Source organism: Pseudonaja textilis, chromosome 3, assembly GCF_049901715.1.
Source record: "Pseudonaja textilis isolate UNSWEBS1 chromosome 3, rPseTex1.2, whole genome shotgun sequence".
NCBI classification, from domain to species: domain Eukaryota; kingdom Metazoa; phylum Chordata; class Lepidosauria; order Squamata; family Elapidae; genus Pseudonaja; species Pseudonaja textilis.
Window position 1 is genome coordinate 107,876,258 of NC_141992.1, and position 17,793 is coordinate 107,894,050.

A 17,793-nucleotide genomic window follows, 5' to 3' on the forward strand; every position below is an offset into this window, starting at 1 on the left:
TGTAGTTATTCCCGTTTCAAAGTAGTCTATGGAGGAAGTTGTATTTAACAATTTATAGTTCCCTTTTCCCATTGTCTATCCAACCTTCCTACCACTTCTTTAATCTATGCAGATTAAACTTTTGAGTAGTTCCTAAAAAGACCATTCACTTCAGCTCTTAATTTATCTACTGTAACAGTATTGCTGGAGATTCTTATCATTCTGTTAATGTTCAGGGGAGCCAAATGCTATAATAATTCAGGATGGGGGGGGGGGGAATCCACATACTGTATTCTCAGATGAAATTTCATTGTTCTTTTTGCTTACATTTGTGAAACTCTACGATTCTTTTGAAATCCAGTGCAGTATAGTGGTTAAAGGCACAAGGGTTGAAACTGGGAGATTATTGACATATTGACTATTGTCCTGGCATAGGCAGAAAGCCATATCTGATATGAATGGCTTTTTTTTAAATGTGAAGACTATATGGAAAAGGGTTGCAAAAGAGGCAATATAAGAAAAGCTCACTAGAAAAATGTGAAATAAGAACACATATAAGTGTAGTGAATGCTTTTATATGGAGATGATAAGCTTATTTCTTAGCCCCATAGTTATCCATAGTGGTTCCTCTAGAAACTTCCAGCTATTGTCCTCTCAGACCAGGGGAGTCCTTGTAGGCTTTTCTTGAGATATTGCTAAAACTTCAAATATATTTCTTAGATGCTGGAAGACTACTGCTATTTCTGCAAAAAATCCTTCGTAGCCACTGAGGTGGACAGAAATAGCTTGCTATTTGCTCTTCGTCTTTGTGCCCATAATGAAATGATGAAACTAGAAGGCGTATTTGGCAGCTCAATATGCTGAGTTGCTAGGAGACAGATGAAGGTGGATAGATTTACCCAAAACAGAATCCTTCAGGTATACCAGAAACTGCAGCATTAAAAGCATTGCACCTTAAGCAGGAGTGCACAATAGTGATGACAGAAGGGAGCAGTGCCTTATGGTCAGGGGTATTCTGAGGGGAAAGGAGATTTTTGCGATGGGACATACCTCAGAAGGACAACCAAATAGATGCAGAGATCAATGCTGAGCCTGGAAAGGACGGCTTGGCAGGCAGTTCTGGAAGTAGGTAAATGGTGTGGCTGGTGGGGCTGCGGCAGTCTAAAAAGATGACTTATTTATATTCTGGCTTTTGCAGCCTTGCTGCAGTCCTATTGCTCACCCTGGATTCCAACGTTCGCAGCTGAACTTGGCCTTCTTTTTTGTGAGTACAGTACCTGAGATAGAGAATACGAAGGAGCGGGGGTGGGTGGGGGGGGCGACATCAGCAGAGCCAGTGGCTGGGCCGGTTTGCGTTTCCAATGTAGAGACGTTGCTGCAAAGAGAAGCACCAATGTAGACTCCGCTCTGCCCTTGGGAAGAATCCGTCCCGGAAAAGGACCGGGCTGTAGCTAGAGGGAGGTCGCGCGTGGGAATCTGGAGGAGAGGCATTAGTAAATATTAACCCCACCCACCCACCATACCTCTTGCTTCAAGTAGGAAAGGGCGTTGGGGGTAGGGGTCCTCCGAGACAGAGGCGATCAAAACGTAGAAAGATTACTGCATATCGCAAAAGCAGCAGCGACCTTGGGAAATGTCATGAAGGAAGCGGGAATGAGTGCGAGGCACGGAGGTAAAAGGCGGCGGGAAACTGCGCGGGCGCGCGAGCCAGTAAGCGATCTGGAATTAACTAGAAAAAGTAAATGCGGGAATTGGAGGAAAGAGGGGTCGCAGTTTTCAAAATTGCTTAAATCGGAAAACCAAATACCTCGAGGATGAGGAGTTTTCTAAGTGTAGCTGAGAAGCAGGACTTTTTTGGAAGAGTCTTCCTTTCTCGTTTTTATATCTCACATTTTGGATGGATAATCGCTCAATTAAGACCAAAACGTTGTTTTTAGAATATGTTTGTGGAGTGAGGGATAGTAGTAGTAATAGCAGCAGTCACCACTGCAATAAGAGCTGCAGCAGGAACAACAAAAGTGAATCTCAAAGAAGCCTTAGTCTTACCATCCGTTTTGTAGCTCCTGATGTCAGAGGACAGCAGCACCACAGATGGGGATGTGGACCCCCAGCATGGCTTATATATGCTGGTCCTGCTGGTCTTGGTCTTCTTTGTCATGGGTCTTGCAGGCTTTCTCATTTGCCATATCCTAAAGAAAAAGGGATACCGCTGTCGGACATTCAATGATGAATTTGACTCTGACAACAAGGAATCACTGACACAACTCCAAGATGGTAAGTACCTGGAAGGTGGGGTGGGGAGAAAGAAACTAAATTTCTTGGCAACATCTTGCAACCAAATTGTGATGCGGGGTTTAGTAAAGCCAGAAACTACTCCTTAATTCTAAAGTTGCAGGCATAGTGCTTTAAAACAGTATATTCAATTGGGTAAGTCAGATTTAGGATGATATGCTAGAAGGAATCAAGCATAGGTGGGTTAGTGGAGGGCTCAGAGATTTCAAATCAGCCACTATCAAGTTTAGCGTTTCCTACCCATCTACACTTGTCTAGTACCTCTGTGAGTGGTATTGTTATTTCTCAAATGTAGAAATAGTTCCTAGTCTAATATGTGTTGGGTTGTAGCTATTACCATTTTTGATAATTTGAGGTAAATAGACACAGAACTAAAGTGAACTTACATCAAAGCAAAATGTACATAGTTGTCTTTTCTATTCTCCTGATTTTGCAGCTCATTTAGCTTTATTGTGAAAATATACTGACAATCACATGTCTGAGAAATCTTCGCAACCAGATGGGTTTCAGAACCAGACTGTGGGAGGAGTGAGACTGGAGTAGTGAATATAGGCAATCCAGTCCTAGCTCAAAGACCCAGCAGGGTCTAAGAGCTGTTTCCATAAATGGAGATGATTCAAATTGACATGAGTTGCCAAAGGAGTTGTGGTATAGGCATAGGTAGTATTAATTGAAGAAGCCAAAAAAGATAGGCCTGTTGGGGTGCAATTAATCTTCATACTTTAAATGGAAAACCTTTTAATAAGACTAACAGTTGACCAGATTTAGAGGTAAAAACAGTTCCCCCAAAATCCTAAGGTTTTTTTGTGCTACTTTCATTTTTCATCCTCTTCTTTTGAAGAAAATGGCTCCATTTGTCTTGAAATTGTCTGATAATAAGGAGATTTTAAAATGTGATTTTATTAATTTAGGTTTCAGTGTTCATATTATGCATGCATCAACAATTTAGTGACTGGAAACTGTGTTCCAATTTTTCTAAATAATCTATACTTTATAAACATGCATTTCCAATTGTGTATAAAATGCTACTTTGTGCAATGACATGTGGTACATGTTGTAAGGCATACATTTTTTGCTTCATAGGCACATTGTTTCTAAGAATAAGTCACCAGAGAAATAAACTGGCTATAAAACAGGAATTATAATATATACTGATAACAGGGTTTTGGTTTTTTACTATCTTTCATGTACAAACTAACATTTAGAAAGATTCATTTCTTTATATGATATCAGGTACTAAAGTGAGAATAAGTTGCTTTGTACGGTGTTTCCCTGAAAATAAGACCTATCCCCAAAATAGCCCTAGCTTGATTTTTACATGTGCGCCCAATATAAGTCCTACCCCCCAAAATAAGCCCTAGTTAAGACCCCACCCACTTCATTGCTCTTGGTTGCAGAAGGTGAGGCGAGGCACATGAGTAAAAATCAAGCTAGGATGGGGATGGGGTGATGGAGCTGCCCCATGTGCCTGGCACCCATTTACTTTAGGACATTTGCAGCCAAGTCTTCCACACCCTGACACCTGCCTTGCCTTGCTGGCCCACTTCTTCTGCAGCCACTTGCTGCCACTTTTGTGCATCACGCCAGCCTCTGTTTCACTGTCAGACGCCTTCAGGAAAAGCCTCTTCAGCCAAGAAACGAGCTCCAGATTAGCAATAGCACTTAGACTTATATACCACTTTATAGTGCTTTACAGCTCTCTCTAAGCAGTTTCCAGAGTCAGCATATTGCCTCCAACAATTTGGGTCCTCATTTTACCCACCTTGGAAGGATGGAAGGCTGAGTCAACCTTCAGCCTGGTGGGATTTGATCTGCCAAATTGCAGTAGGAGTAGCTTGCAGTACTGCAGTCTAATCACTGCGCCACCAAGGCTCCTATATTGACATGTGCGGTGCCCCTCAGCCTCTGTTTTGCCACAGAGGCGGAGGGGCACTGTGTGCATCATCCAGAGCTTGTTTCTTGGCTACAGATGCCTTTCCAGAATGGAGGCTGGGGGGTGCCATGAGTGTCAATCCGGAGCTCATGAAACAGAGGCTGGCGGTGTCACATGTCAATCTGGAGCTCGTTTCTCAGCTGCAGATGGTTTTCCTGAAGGCCTTTGATGATGAAATGGAGGCCCGGGGGGGCACATGCCGCGCATGTCAAACTGGAATTCGTTTCTCTGCTGCTGAGACCAGGGGGTGCTGCATGCATCAATCTGGAGCTTGTGACTTTGCTACAGAGGTTTTTCCTGAAGGCCTCTGACAGCAAACCGGAGGCCATGAGACACCGCACATGAGCAGTGGTAAGCAGTCGCAGAAGAAGTGGTCTTGCAGAAGACATGTGGGCTCCTGCTGGTGGGGTGGGGCTGTCGGTGCCATTGCTGCAAGGTGAGACAATGGAAGGCATTCCCCAAAAATAAGACCTAAATGCCTCTTTTGAAGACAAAAAAAATAAGACTGGGTCTTATTTTTGAGGAATTACTGTGAAATGGTATTACTATGAAATGAAAGAAATGGAGTAGGAAATCAGCATCACAGAAAGAATGGAAGAAATAACAGGAGACAAGAAGTGGAAATTCTGTTTAAAGATTTATAGGCAACTTTTATGTTCTAAAGTCTCCCAGAAGAAGGCACAATGTTGGCTGGATTATTCTATCATTAGATAGATAAAAAGCTGGTTGAACAATCATATCCAATAATGGACCCAAGCAAATCAGAACTCTGAGACTTGGCTCCTTCTCAAAGATCTTCTTTAATGAGTACATCATATCGATACAGCTTCAATGGAAACCCAAATCTAAACCTTTCCCGCAGTTTCAGTATAATTAAACTAGGAAATAACTCCATCCCCAAATGTCACAGGTCATGTTGGCCAATTGGGTTAATTGGCAGCTCTTCAGGCATTCCTTCCCCAACCTTATCTGTTGCCAGTAGAGATGACTTTGTGTCAGCTTTGGAAGCCATATTGACACCAGACTGCCACATTCTTGAACCTGGGAAAATGGGAGTGGGGTTTCTTGGAGTGTATATGATTAGACATAATAGCATTCTTCTTCTAAGTCAAGGTCATGTTATTCTGCACCTGGTTGAAGGGACATCTCAAGTTGGGATGGATAGTGATTGGGGCATGTGATGCAATGATGGTGCAGGGGGTGGATTTGTAGTTTTTACTTATTGCAAGGAAACCTAGAACTTTCAGATTTGGGATTCCCCAGATTGCCAGTTTACTATCCATGTAAAACAGAACTTTTGAGAAGATGTCTGTCTTGGAGTTATTTGTCGGAGTGGACATTTTCTGGAATGCTGACATTATCCCAAATCTATAAATAGCTACCAGCACCCTAAAAGGGGGCTGTCCAGGGTGCTGAGCCCCAGTACCGATCTAAAGCTTGGGCAGTGCGAAGATTCAGTGAAGATGGAGGAGAAGGAATAAATCACAGAAGGAACAATGGGAACAGATACCGGAGGACTGATTGAGACCCAGTGTCCTCATTCTGAAGAATTTGTGCAAGCCATTGAAGGTGCAGAGGAAAGACGAAGGCTAAGCACTTGGCCCAAAGAAGCAGATTCCTGGATAAGCTGCCAGACTGAGCTGAATAAAGATATGGGACCAGAGGAGAAGCTGCCTAAACACTTTTCCTACTCCAACCCAACAAGGTTGGGCCACGAGCCAGAATGGAGAGGCCTGGGGGCTTCTGAATATGACAGTTCTCGAGACTGGAACCTGTTGCCTCCATCCCATTGGCAGAGCTTCCGGAGCACTTTGAGTGACTTAAAGTGGGGAGTTATGTCCCACAGTCACAAGCTCTCCAACTGAGCTGGAACTTAACCAATGTTCATTTTTCCTGGTCTAGGACCTGACAGTGGAACCAATATGGCGTCGCCAACATTCCTCTTAGCTAGAGGTGGCTGAAGAATTAGCTCATAATGGCAGGGGCAAGCATCAAGGGAGAGACAGCAGATGCAGTCAATGTTTGGGATGTTACAACCTCCAATTCCTCCCCCTCACCAGCCAGCGGTGAGACTATCCCCTGTGGAGTGTATTCCCCCAGGCTGGAGATTCTATCCTGGTCAGGGGTGGGTCCAATGCCAATGGATGCCGGCATCAGTTGCACCATTTGGTTTGGGACCACCATGGGGCCAGTTTGCAGCAGCAGGCTGCAGCCACCCTCGCCTTTTTCAACACTGCAATGAGTTTGGTAGATGGCCCCTATTCTGCAGGCAACTGGAGCAGAACAACAGATTCCAGCTCAGCTGCCCCTCGGAGTACCCTTGCAGGGGCCCCTTCTGCTGCCTACAGCAGCACAGCAGATTCCAGCTCATCTGGGAGTCACCATGGCGATTCCACCAGCCAGGCCAGAGCCACCAAGGTTTAGAGCAACTTTTGATGGGAAGCCTGAGAAACTTGCTTACTTCCTCAACTGAATCTGGGCACATATAGATCAATTTGGAAACCAATATGGAACAGATCGCAACCTAGTTTCTGCAATTACAGATGTGATGAATGAGGGAGACACTTCCGCCTGGATAGCCCAGCTACACAATGAGGATGCTGCAGAACTAAACGATGCAGATGTATTTGTTGAGCTGCTCAGGGCTAGATTTGAAGACCCTGACAGTAGTTGAAAATGAAGATAAAATAAAGGAGATGAAGCAAAGTAATCGACCCATAAAATACTTTATATGGGTCACAGGCTACCTCATGCTTTGGCCTGACAGGATACTTCTGCACTATTTTAAAGAAGACATTGATCCAGAAGTCAGAAAAGTCTGGGGAGATGGGAGGTACCAGAGCGACTGCAAGACTGGTATGCCATGTCCATTATTCTGGATAGAGGAATCCATCTACACTGAAAACCTCCCTCTGAGAGGCCCCCTAGGAAAACTTTGGCCAGACGTTCTCTGACTAAACCTGCTGAAGCCACTCCTACCCAATCTACAGGGATTATCAAATGCTATTGATGTGGCCAGGCTGGTCATTGGGCTTCTGAATGTCTGGCCCCTGCACCGGTTCCACAACCAAGGCCCAGTACAGCTGCTAGAGGCAGGAGAGCTCCATTGAAGCCCCCAGACACCAGTCATTTTGCCAGACAAGCTGTAGAGGTTCCCCTCCCCACAGAAGAGAGCGAAGAACCTCCAGCCAAAGAAACCCTTCCTGGAAAGGCAGATGAGGAAGTGCACCATGGTGAGTGCAGCCATTTCCCCTTTTACAATTAAAATGAAATAGGTGGTGCCTGAGACTGGGGAGGCTGGGAAGTTAGAAGCAGTAATAGATACAGGATGTTCCAGATGCCTTATTGGGTTCCCTATCGTTGAGCAATTAGGGATAAAAACTAAAGCCCTAAAATGCCCAATCAAGTTTGAACAGGTAGATGGAATGTTAATTGGAGGAGTCCCAGCCACCCCAATTACAGAACTGATCAGATTAGAAATGGGTGGGCATCATGAACTTATATGATTTATAGTGGCTCCAAAAATGTCAGAATCTATCATATTGGGACTTGCTTGGCTTAATAAATGGGCTTCTAACATCAAATGGGAAGATGGGTACCAGAACATCATAATTGGCATTGGCCCACTGCCCCCGGTCCCTCTTGAAAAGAGACTGCCACCCAACAGGAACCCACAACCAGAAGCAGTAGCTACCACTTCAGACTCTCCTCCAGGTGAACCTCAAGTTCCTAAAGAATACAGAGACTTGGCTGAGGAGGAATGCAACGTTCTCCCCCTTCATCGAGCCACTGATTGTGCCATCGAATTAGAACCTGGGGCAAAACTGCCCAAACCAAAGATGTATTCCATGATACCAGCCAAGATGACTCAGTTGAGGAATTACATTGATACCAATTTAGCCAGAGGCTTCATCGAACTAGCAAAATCTAGATTAGCAGCCCAGTACTATTTAAAGAAAAGAAAGATGGTGGCCTGAGATTATGTGTGGATTTTACAGGCATCAATGCAGTGTGCATACAAAACACGTACCCCCTCCCCCTAATGAAAGACTTGCTAAATCACCTGTCCAAAGGCAAAATCTTTACCAAGCTAGATCTGAGATAAGCCTACTATTGAGTCTACATAAAGGAAGGAGATGAGTGGAAAATGGCCTTCAACTGCCCTATGGATAGTTTTCAGTTCCAAGTCATGCCTTTTGGACTCCAAGGGCCCTGCACTGTTTATGCAACTAATCAATGAAGTGTTACATGCACATTTGTACAAGGGGGTCCTTGTGTATGTGAATGACATTCAGTGAGACTATCGAGGAACATGTCAAATTAGTCAGGCAAGTACTGAAAAAACGTTTAGACACCAAATTATACGCAAAGCTGTCAAAATTTGAATTCCATAAAGAGTCTTTGGATTACCTGAGCTACCGAGCATCAAATCAGGGGATTGAAATGGACCCTGTAAAGGTGAAGGCGGTGCTAGACTGGCAGCCACCAAAAACACGCAAACAGCTTCAAAGCTTCCTAGTAAAAAGTTGGGACCTAAATTTCTGGGTCCCTTTCCTATATCAAAAGTAATCAATCCAGTAACTGTCCAACTTAGCCTCCCTCAGCTGTTAGGGAAAATACACGCAGTTTTCTATAGTAGCTTGTTGAAGCCTGCTGTTGGTTCCAATCTACAACCTATACCAGCAGCTCCCCACAAATTTTCGATAGTACAGGGTGAAATACATTATGAAATAAAGAAAATCCTCTACTATAGATTATACTGAGGACAATTACAATATTTAGTGCTATGGAAAGCCTACCCTTTGTCAGAAGCTATTTGGGTTGGGATATACATGCAGATAGATTGGTTAAACAATTTCATGAAAAATTCCCTGACAAGCCAAAGGGTCCCCTTGGAGGGGGGAGAAGGGGTTAAGGTGACAATGTATTAACCCCTTGTTGTGTTTCGTTTATTGTATTTTTCAGGACGTGTTTTTTTTCAAGGGGGGACGCCTGTCAGCTTTGGAAGCCATATTGACACCAGATGCTTCCACACTACCACATTCTTGAGCCTGGGAAAATGGGAGGAGGAAATTTCTTGGAGTGTATGTGGTTAGACATAATAGCATTCTTCTTCTAAGTCAAGGTGCTATTCTGCACCTGGGTGAGAGAACATCTCAAGTTGGGATGGATGGTGATTGGGGCTTGTGATGTGATGATGGTGCAGGGGGTGGATTTGTAGTTTTTACTTATTGCAAGGAAACGTGGAACTTTCAGATTCAGGATTCCCCAGAAAGTGCCAGTTTACTATCCAAACAGAACTTTTGAGAAGATGTCTGTCTCAGAGTTATTTGTTGGAGTGGAGGTTTTCTGGAACGCTGACACTTTGGTTCTCACAAGAAAGCTCTTCGTTGTATCTAGTAATGCATTCCAACCTCCTTCTCCCCTTCCCCGCTCTGTGTGGCAACTGAAGAATAAAAATGGCTGCGGCCAAGTTCAGTCCGAAGTTGACAGACACCAATGATATACTACAGCAGAGGTCTCCAGACTTGGCAACTTTAAGACTTGTGGACTTCAACTCCCAGAATTCCTCAGCCAATACAAGTTGTTAAGTTTGGGGACCCTGTACAAGTTCCATTTTACATTACTGCTCTGGGTATCTTGGTAGATCACGTTGAACATGTAGTTGTCAAGCCTGGTATTGACATATGTGTAGCCATTTTAATTAGGCTTAATATATATTATTTTCCTTACTTTCTCTTTGGCAGTCATGGGGGAAGGGTTTTGGGCTTGCCACATTCCTAAGAGGGGTGGAGTGGAGATAGAGTTGTTTAGGCTAGGTGATCATTCTTCCGATGGAAACCCGAACTGTCCATGCCTAGGCACTGGAGGTGGAGATTTATGACATCAAGCAACATTGAATTACTTCTATTAGAGAACTTTTGGGGGGTTGTTTCTAACTTCTAATATGTGGGGTAATTCTGGGTTGTGTCAGATCCAGAATTACCATGGACTTTGCCAATTTGATGCTTTCCTAAATAAAATAAATTGTCTTGGAAGATGGACTTTTTGCTTTTCTTTTTAAAATGGATTTCATCACTTGAAAACCTGACAGTAGTTGGAGAAGGAAGGAAGGAAGAATAGAATAGAACAGAACAGAATAGAATTCTTTATTGGCCAAGTGTGATTGGACACAGAAGGAATTTGTCTTGGTGCATATGTTCTCAGTGTACATAAAAGAAAAGATACATTCATCGAGAATCAAGAATCATAAGGTAGAACACAATAATAGTCATAGGGTACAATAAGCAATCAAATCATACTAGGAAACAGTCAATATAAATCGTTAGGATACAAGCGATAAGTTACAGTTATACAGTTACAAGTGGGAGGGGATGGGTGATAAGGAGTGATGAGAAGAGTAATAGTAATGAAGACTTTGTAAATAGTTGGACAGTGTTGAGGGAATTATTTGTTTAGCAGAGTGATGGCGTTTGGGGAAAAACTGTCCTTGTGTCTAGTTGTTCTGGTGTACAGTGCTCTATAGTGTCGTTTTGAGGGTAAGAGTTGAAACAGTTTATGTCCAGGATGTGAGGTGTCTGTGAATATTTTCACAACCTTCTTTTTGACTCGTGCAGTATACAAGTCCTCAATGGAAGGCAGATTGGTAGTAATTGTTTTTTCTGCAGTCCTAATTACTCTCTGAAGTCTTGTTGGGTTTCATAACCAAACCAGACAGTTATAAAGGTGCAGATGAAGACTCACTAATTTCTCTGTAGAACTGTATCAGCAGCTTTTTGGGCAGGAACTGCTGATATAGGAAGGAAGGAAGGAAGGGAGGAAGGAAGGAAATCCTAAATTGGATCAAGAAAAGTAAAGTGTCAGGATTAAGAAAAGTCATTATTAAATTATTATTAAAGACAGATTGTTTAGTAATCCAAAAGATTTTAGATTGTGCAGAATGGATAAACTCACTTTAGAGTTAAAGGACAAGGAAGATTTGGAATACTGCACAGTTTGGGAAGATTGGTATCAATGGATAGATAATAGGAACAAGAAATGTTCAGATCAAAGGAAGATATAGATATGTATATGTATATGAATAACTAGAAATGTATGGAAAATGTTTGTATATAACCTAGATTTTTTTTAATACTGTCAAAGAAAATTGAGATTTGTAAAAAGTTATTTTTAATTTTAAATGTATTTTAATGTTTCAAATTTCAATAAAAGTTAAAAAAAGAAAAAAGAAAAGAAAAAGAAGAAAAAAGTCATTATGCCTGCACTTTCTTCATTTGTTAGAACCAGATTTTAAGAAAGCTACTGACAAACTAGAGTATATGCAAAAGATAGGTAACATGGTATAAACATTATGCGAAATGTTTGGAGGCACTGGGTGTGTTAAAGTGAAAAAAGATGGTATTGAGATGCCAAAGGTATCTTCAAGTATTTGAAGGGTTGTTATGTACAAGACTAGGCAGAATTCTTTCAACTTGTCCCAGAAGACAGGGGAAGAACAATTAATTAAAAATGGCAAGGAACTATACATTAAGAAAAAAATCTTAATGGTAAAATCAGTTTTAGAATTGAATGGCTCACCCTAGATGCTGGTTGGATACTCTTTCCATTGAATGCATCTAAACATAAACTGATGGATAGATGTCAAAGCTGCTGGATTTCTGTATTGGCCTAGATGAGCTCTAAGTTCTTTTCTGAGAATGGCAAAGTAAATATTTGATGGATATTATAATAAAATATTATGAGGGAATAGAAGGAAAACTCATCAAATTTGCAGATGACACTAAATTGGCAGGAATAGCCAACATCCCAGAAGACAAGCTCAGGATCTAAAAAGATCTTGAAAAACTTGAACAATGGGCCCCATTCAACAAAATGAATTTTAATGTGGAGAAAAGCAAATTTAGGCAGGAAAAAGCACACATTAGGCAAGACCTGGTTCAAAAACAATAAATGTGAGACAGACCTTGGAGTCCTAGTGGATGATCACTTGAATATGATCTAGCACTGTGCAGCAGCAACCAAAAAAGCTAATATAATCCTGGGTTGTATAAACAGATACATAGAATCAAATCATGGAATATTAGTGTCGCTTTATAAAATCCTAGTAAGACCACACCTGGAATACTGCAACCAGTTTTGGTCACCATACTACAAAAAAGATGTTGAAACTTTGGAAAAAGTTTAGCCAAGAGCAAATAAGATGATCAAATGCCTGGAGATTAAAATATGTGAAACATATAAAACATATGAAGAATGGATTTGGGTTTGGCTAGTTTAAAGAAAAGAAGTATTAGGGGTGTCATGACAGGAGAATTCCAATATTTGAGGGGCTGTCACAAAAAGGGGGTTATCAAATTATTCTCCAAAGCACTTGTGGGCAGGACAAGAAACTGGTTGGAAACTAATCAAAGAGATAAGCAACCTGGAATTAAGAACAAACTTCCTAACAGTGAGAACAACTAACCAGTGGAACAACTTGCCTCCAGAAATCGTGGGTGCTCCATCACTGGATTTTTAAAAGAGGAGTCTAGACTAAGAGTATCAAACTCAAGGCCCGCAGACTGGATCCAGCCTGAGGGGTGCTTAGATCTGACCTGTGGGGCCACCCTGGAAACAGAAAAGGACAGGCCCGCAGTGCCTCTGCCAATAAAAATGAGTCCCACCCGGGCTCTGTTCTTGGCTGCGACAGCCTCCTGCAATCCTCTGACAGTGAAAATTGAACTCGCGCGGCGCTCCCAGGCTCCATTTTTGCTTGCAGAGTGCTAGCAAAACAAACTACTAGCAAAGGTAACATTTGATCATATGAGTGATGTTGCTGGACACCTCCACCCTGGCCATGCCTACCTGGTCCCCCATGAGGTCAAGCACAATCCTGATGCGGCCCTTAATGGAATCGAGTTTGACTCCCCTGGTGTAAACAATCATTTATCTGAAATGGTAGAGGTTCTCCTGCTTGAGTGGGGATGGATTAGAAGACCTTCAAGGTCCCTTCCAGCTCATTCTCTTCTAATTATGTTATAATAACAATGTATGATTAAATGTAGAAGAATATGGTTCAGCATTTTACATCATTCAATGGACAGTGTAGAAGAACCAATTTTCAGGAGAACTGAAATGGTATTGTCCTGTTGCAAAGTCATCCTACTTTCATGTTTTATATGCTTTTTCAAAATAAACTGCATTCATCAACATAGAAATTTAAAATTAGTACTGATATCTTTCTTTGCTAAAGGTTTTTCTATTTTTGGTTTGGTGTCCTTCATTAAATAGTTTCTTTGTAAATCAACCTTACAACTGACTTTTTTTTTTCAACCATAATTAACATTCATTCATTATTCATTCAATTTTTTGTTGCAAATAACAACCAATTGTTCTCATGTCATGATCAATTGTTCTATCAGGAAAAATGAATAATAAGCATCTGTAATTCAGAAGATTAAGTATTAAAGGTATTGTAGGTATTAAAAGTATTACCTACAATTTCAAAACTGCACAATGGAAATAACGAACAGAAGTGTGGTGTTGGAGGAGGGGCTACATTGAAAGAAAAAGACAAAACAAAAATAATTAAAGGTTTGTAACACACAGTATTTGGGAGTTTTCAGGATTCTTAGATGCTCATTCTAATTACTGGAGTCACAATAATTCCTTTTTCACTTCTGTATTTCTTTTTCTTTCAGATGAAGAAGAAGATCTGAATGAGGATACTGTAGAAAAAATTGTGAAATGTATCATTCAAAATGAAGGTAGGCATAACTTTGGCTTAGTTAAGTAAAACCGTAGCAGTAATATTTCAATAAGGCGTTTTGACATGTTTTTACTTTCTTCCCTTTTTAGCAAATGTTGAAGTTCTAAAAGAAATGCTGGGAGAAAGCGATGCTGATCTCCCACTGCCAGTGCCTGTACCCAGGTGAGATGAGCATATAGGTTCAAATTGGTACCCTCACCTCTTGAGAATCTCTTGTGTTTTCTTCTTCCTTCCCTCAGTCATGCTCAGGACTAAATCAAATGATATAGTGAGTGTATATAGATATGTATGTGTGTGACATACATTCTGCCTTACTATTCATTTTCAACCTAACATAAGTGTAATGGAGATTACTGGCCATAGGATGGGAAGTTTAAAAGCTCTCCCCAGCCATCTGTCTTGCAATTCCCCCCAAAATGCTACTAGTGCTAATTGAGGATTTTCTTCCTAATTGTTTCAAATCAGAAGGCAGAGAAAGAATGTGGTTGGGTGAGAGGTCTTCCTGAACATATCCTATGGGGTCTACTAGGATAGAGAAGAGTGGTAATAACAGCTGCACATCGAATGCATGTATGTAGTTTTCACTCTATTGGAATGACTAGGCTAGATGTCTCTCAGAGTGGGTTAAATATATTGCAGTCCATCTTTTAGAGATAGGATAAAAAGCCAGAACAGAATGTCAGGCTCAGTTGGCCCTAGTTAATTGTGTTGGTGCAGGATGTTTTTGTTGCCTGAAGCTTTCCTCTTCAAAGCTGCATAGCAATTGTGTAATGTTCTTGTACAGCTCCTATTTATTTCATTTGGTCCTCAGTAGATGTACTTTGTAGAGAATTGAGTTTCATGGATTATATCTTAGTATCCATGAATTTGAAAATAGTCTAAGTGGAAGTCTGATTTTGCCTTCCTGTGCAGGTTTCTCTGCGTTGGCTCCATGTTATGCCATATTTTTCAGTCTATGAAACGTACTCCCCCTCCCCAAAATGGGTGGAAATGTCTGTGCGTCTTATGGAGCAAATATTGTGGTGGGGGAGAGAGAGGGTTGGTGCAGGGAACACTGGAGCCTTTGCTGCTTAGCAGCTGATTGGTGGTTGGATTGGCCTCCCGGAATACTGCCGATCAGCTGTTCTAGGCAGCACCGCCAATTGCCGCCACCAAATGGTGGGGGTGATAGGCGGCAGTGGTGAACAGCAGCGGCAATCCCCACTGCCTAGAACAGCTGAATGGCGGTATTCTGGAAGGCCAATCCAACTGCCAATCAGCTGCTTGGCAGTGAAGGCTCCAGTGTTCCTGGTGGAGGCAGCAGACATGGCAGAGGCAGCAATGGCAGTGTTTTTGATTCGGGGGGCTACAGGAGGCTGGGATCCAGCTGTCACTCAGCTGACCGGTGGTGGGCACAATGGAACAGAGCCCTGATGAGCCACATGCTGGGGCTGCGATAATGTGCTTGAAGCTGTCCATGCTGCTTTCTGAAAGGACGCTAGCCAGATGAATACTGGATGGATGCTGGGAGGCAGTGGCAGATTTGTTTTTTCTTCTTTTCCTCCTCTAAAGCTAATATGCATCATGGTCTGGAGTGAAAAATACAGTATATGCTGATGGGGTTTGCTTTAGAATTCCATTTATATACCTGCTAATCTTTAAATCTAATGTCTGGAGACTGACTCTGAGGAAGAGGAGCAACAGCCAACAGGGAGTGGAAGTGTGGCTCCAGAGGTGGTGGAGGAGGCTGGGGAAGGGCAGAGGCCGGCTGAGTAATCAGAGGAGGACCCAGGCCCATCCTCTATCCATCTTAGGGCATGCAGGGAGGAGAGGATCGGGTAAAACGTGGTCTACTCCGGAGGAGAGGGCCATGATCCTCTTCATGGGTTGCAGGTATGAGAATTGCATAAGAGTTTGGACCTGCGTGCTAATAGATGCTGGAGAAAAATTAGTGTTTTATTCCTAAAGAAGGTTTATCTTGATTGGCGTTCTTCCAACAGACTGTCCCTGGTTATCTCGCTGAAGTTGGCAATTATCTATCCTGGTGTATCGTGGAACTTTATTCAGTGCGGTTGGTTTTTGGATTTTGCTTTGTTATCGGCTCTTTGAATTTGAACTGTGTTTCCTTCCTTTGGAATGTTATTTTGAAAATAGTTTACTCCTCCACTGTGAACAATTAAACAGCGAAGCCAAGTTGAAGGCATTAAAGGACTTTTAGTTACGTTTTGGGTTTTTTTATATTTCTGATATAACATGACCCAACTGATTGCTTTTGTCTTTTATTTTCTCCAGTGCTCTATGTCCACATCGCAGCAGCCAAGATGGTGGCATTCCTCATCATCACACAGTGCACTTAGGTTCCACACAAGCACCTTGCATTCATTGCAGCAAGAAAAAGAGACCTCCCATACATCGTCAGGGCCGGTCAAAAGAGAGCAAAAGCAAGATGCACCCTGGAGAAACAACAGTATTTTCAGTTGGCAGGTAGGTGTTAGTTTGCTTTATATAGAAGAGTTTTGAATTAACTCACAATAAGTATCTAATGAAATACAAGCAGAGTAATAGTATAAGAAAGGTTCTAAGGCCAGTTTGATATAGTAATTAAGAGTAGAAATTGAGAGACTGTGTGTTTTAGTCCTATCTTAGTCACAAAGTCACTCTTTTTCAGCCCTAGGAAGGAGTCAATGGCAAACCAATTTTGAAATCTTGTCAGAAAATTAAAGGAACTCAATGAGTGGAAGCTCATTAAAGAAACATCCAATTGTAGTTAAGGGGAAATTTACTGACAGCTTGCTTCCAAGGGTTGTGGGTGCTCCATTGCTGGAGGTTTTTTTTTTTTAAAATGGACAGCCCTTTGTCTGAGATGTTTATAAGGTCTCCTGCCTTGGGCAGGAATTTGGACTCGAAGATTTCTCCAGGAAAAATCCTGAGGCTTGGAAAAGGACTAATGTGGTTTCCATGAAAAAGGTTTCCATATTGGGAAAAAAGATGGAAAAGCTTTCAATCTTCAAGAAAGGGGGGAAAAACCAGATCAGGAAACTACAGATCAATCAGTCTAACATCAATACCTGGGAAGATCCTGGAAAAGATCATCAAAAAACAGATCTGCAAATAACTAGAAGCAAATAAAGTCATAACTAGCAACCAGCATGGGTTTGTTAAAAACAGATCATGCCAAACCAATCTTATTTCATTCTTTGACAAAGTCACTAATGTCAGTGTTCCAAGTAACAACCTCCAAATTAAAAGTCTCCAAGACTCTTCTCAGAGATTCGTTTTATTAGAGATGTCATATTGGCATATCTGAAGAAAACCTGAATCAGAGATTTCTGGGTTTTCCCTAGCCCAAAGAGAATCCAAAATCCAAACCCTGCACCCAGTAGTTCATCACATGGTCCAATCATTACTTTGTTCCAACTGGAGACTATCTCCAGGCACTCTTTTCCAGGTGCAGAGTAACAGGTCCTTGACTTTCTGAGAAAGGAATGCTGTTGTGGCTAATCTTCCACCACTCCTTGAAATCCCCCTTCCAAATTCCCAGACACTGAAATGTGGCAACCCAGAAGTCTCAAAGAAAAATGGCTTCCAAGCTGACAGGCTTCCCCCACTCATGTGAGAATCATGTCCTGGAATGAGAAACAATCAGGGGGTTAGTTCAGTCAGCAAGCAATTAACCATCTCTCCTCCCCTCCCCCAGAGGCCCCATTGGCTTGTCTGGGAATTTATAATGGAATTGCTTTACTGGGGCACCCACTTTGACATCCCAGCTTTTAACCCAAGTAGCTTCTGACAAAGGGTACCCCTTCCAATGAACCAGATACTGTAATCTGCCTCTGTGCAATTTAGAATCTAGATTTTTTTT

The 17,793-nt window shown here is 42.0% G+C and overlaps 1 protein-coding gene across 1 annotated transcript in view; it reads left to right on the plus strand.

The window, feature by feature from the left end:
- Window positions 1–932: 932 nt before the first annotated feature.
- Window positions 933–17,793, plus strand: part of RELL2 (RELT like 2) — a 74,327-nt gene continuing 57,466 nt past the window's right edge. Inside the window, exons 1-5 of the mRNA XM_087930557.1 lie at window positions 933–1,651; window positions 2,040–2,253; window positions 13,885–13,950; window positions 14,042–14,114; window positions 16,224–16,415. Coding sequence (XP_087786683.1) covers window positions 2,046–2,253; window positions 13,885–13,950; window positions 14,042–14,114; window positions 16,224–16,415 — 539 coding nt within the window. The 5' untranslated portion in view covers window positions 933–1,651; window positions 2,040–2,045. The remainder of the gene's footprint in view (window positions 1,652–2,039; window positions 2,254–13,884; window positions 13,951–14,041; window positions 14,115–16,223; window positions 16,416–17,793) is intronic.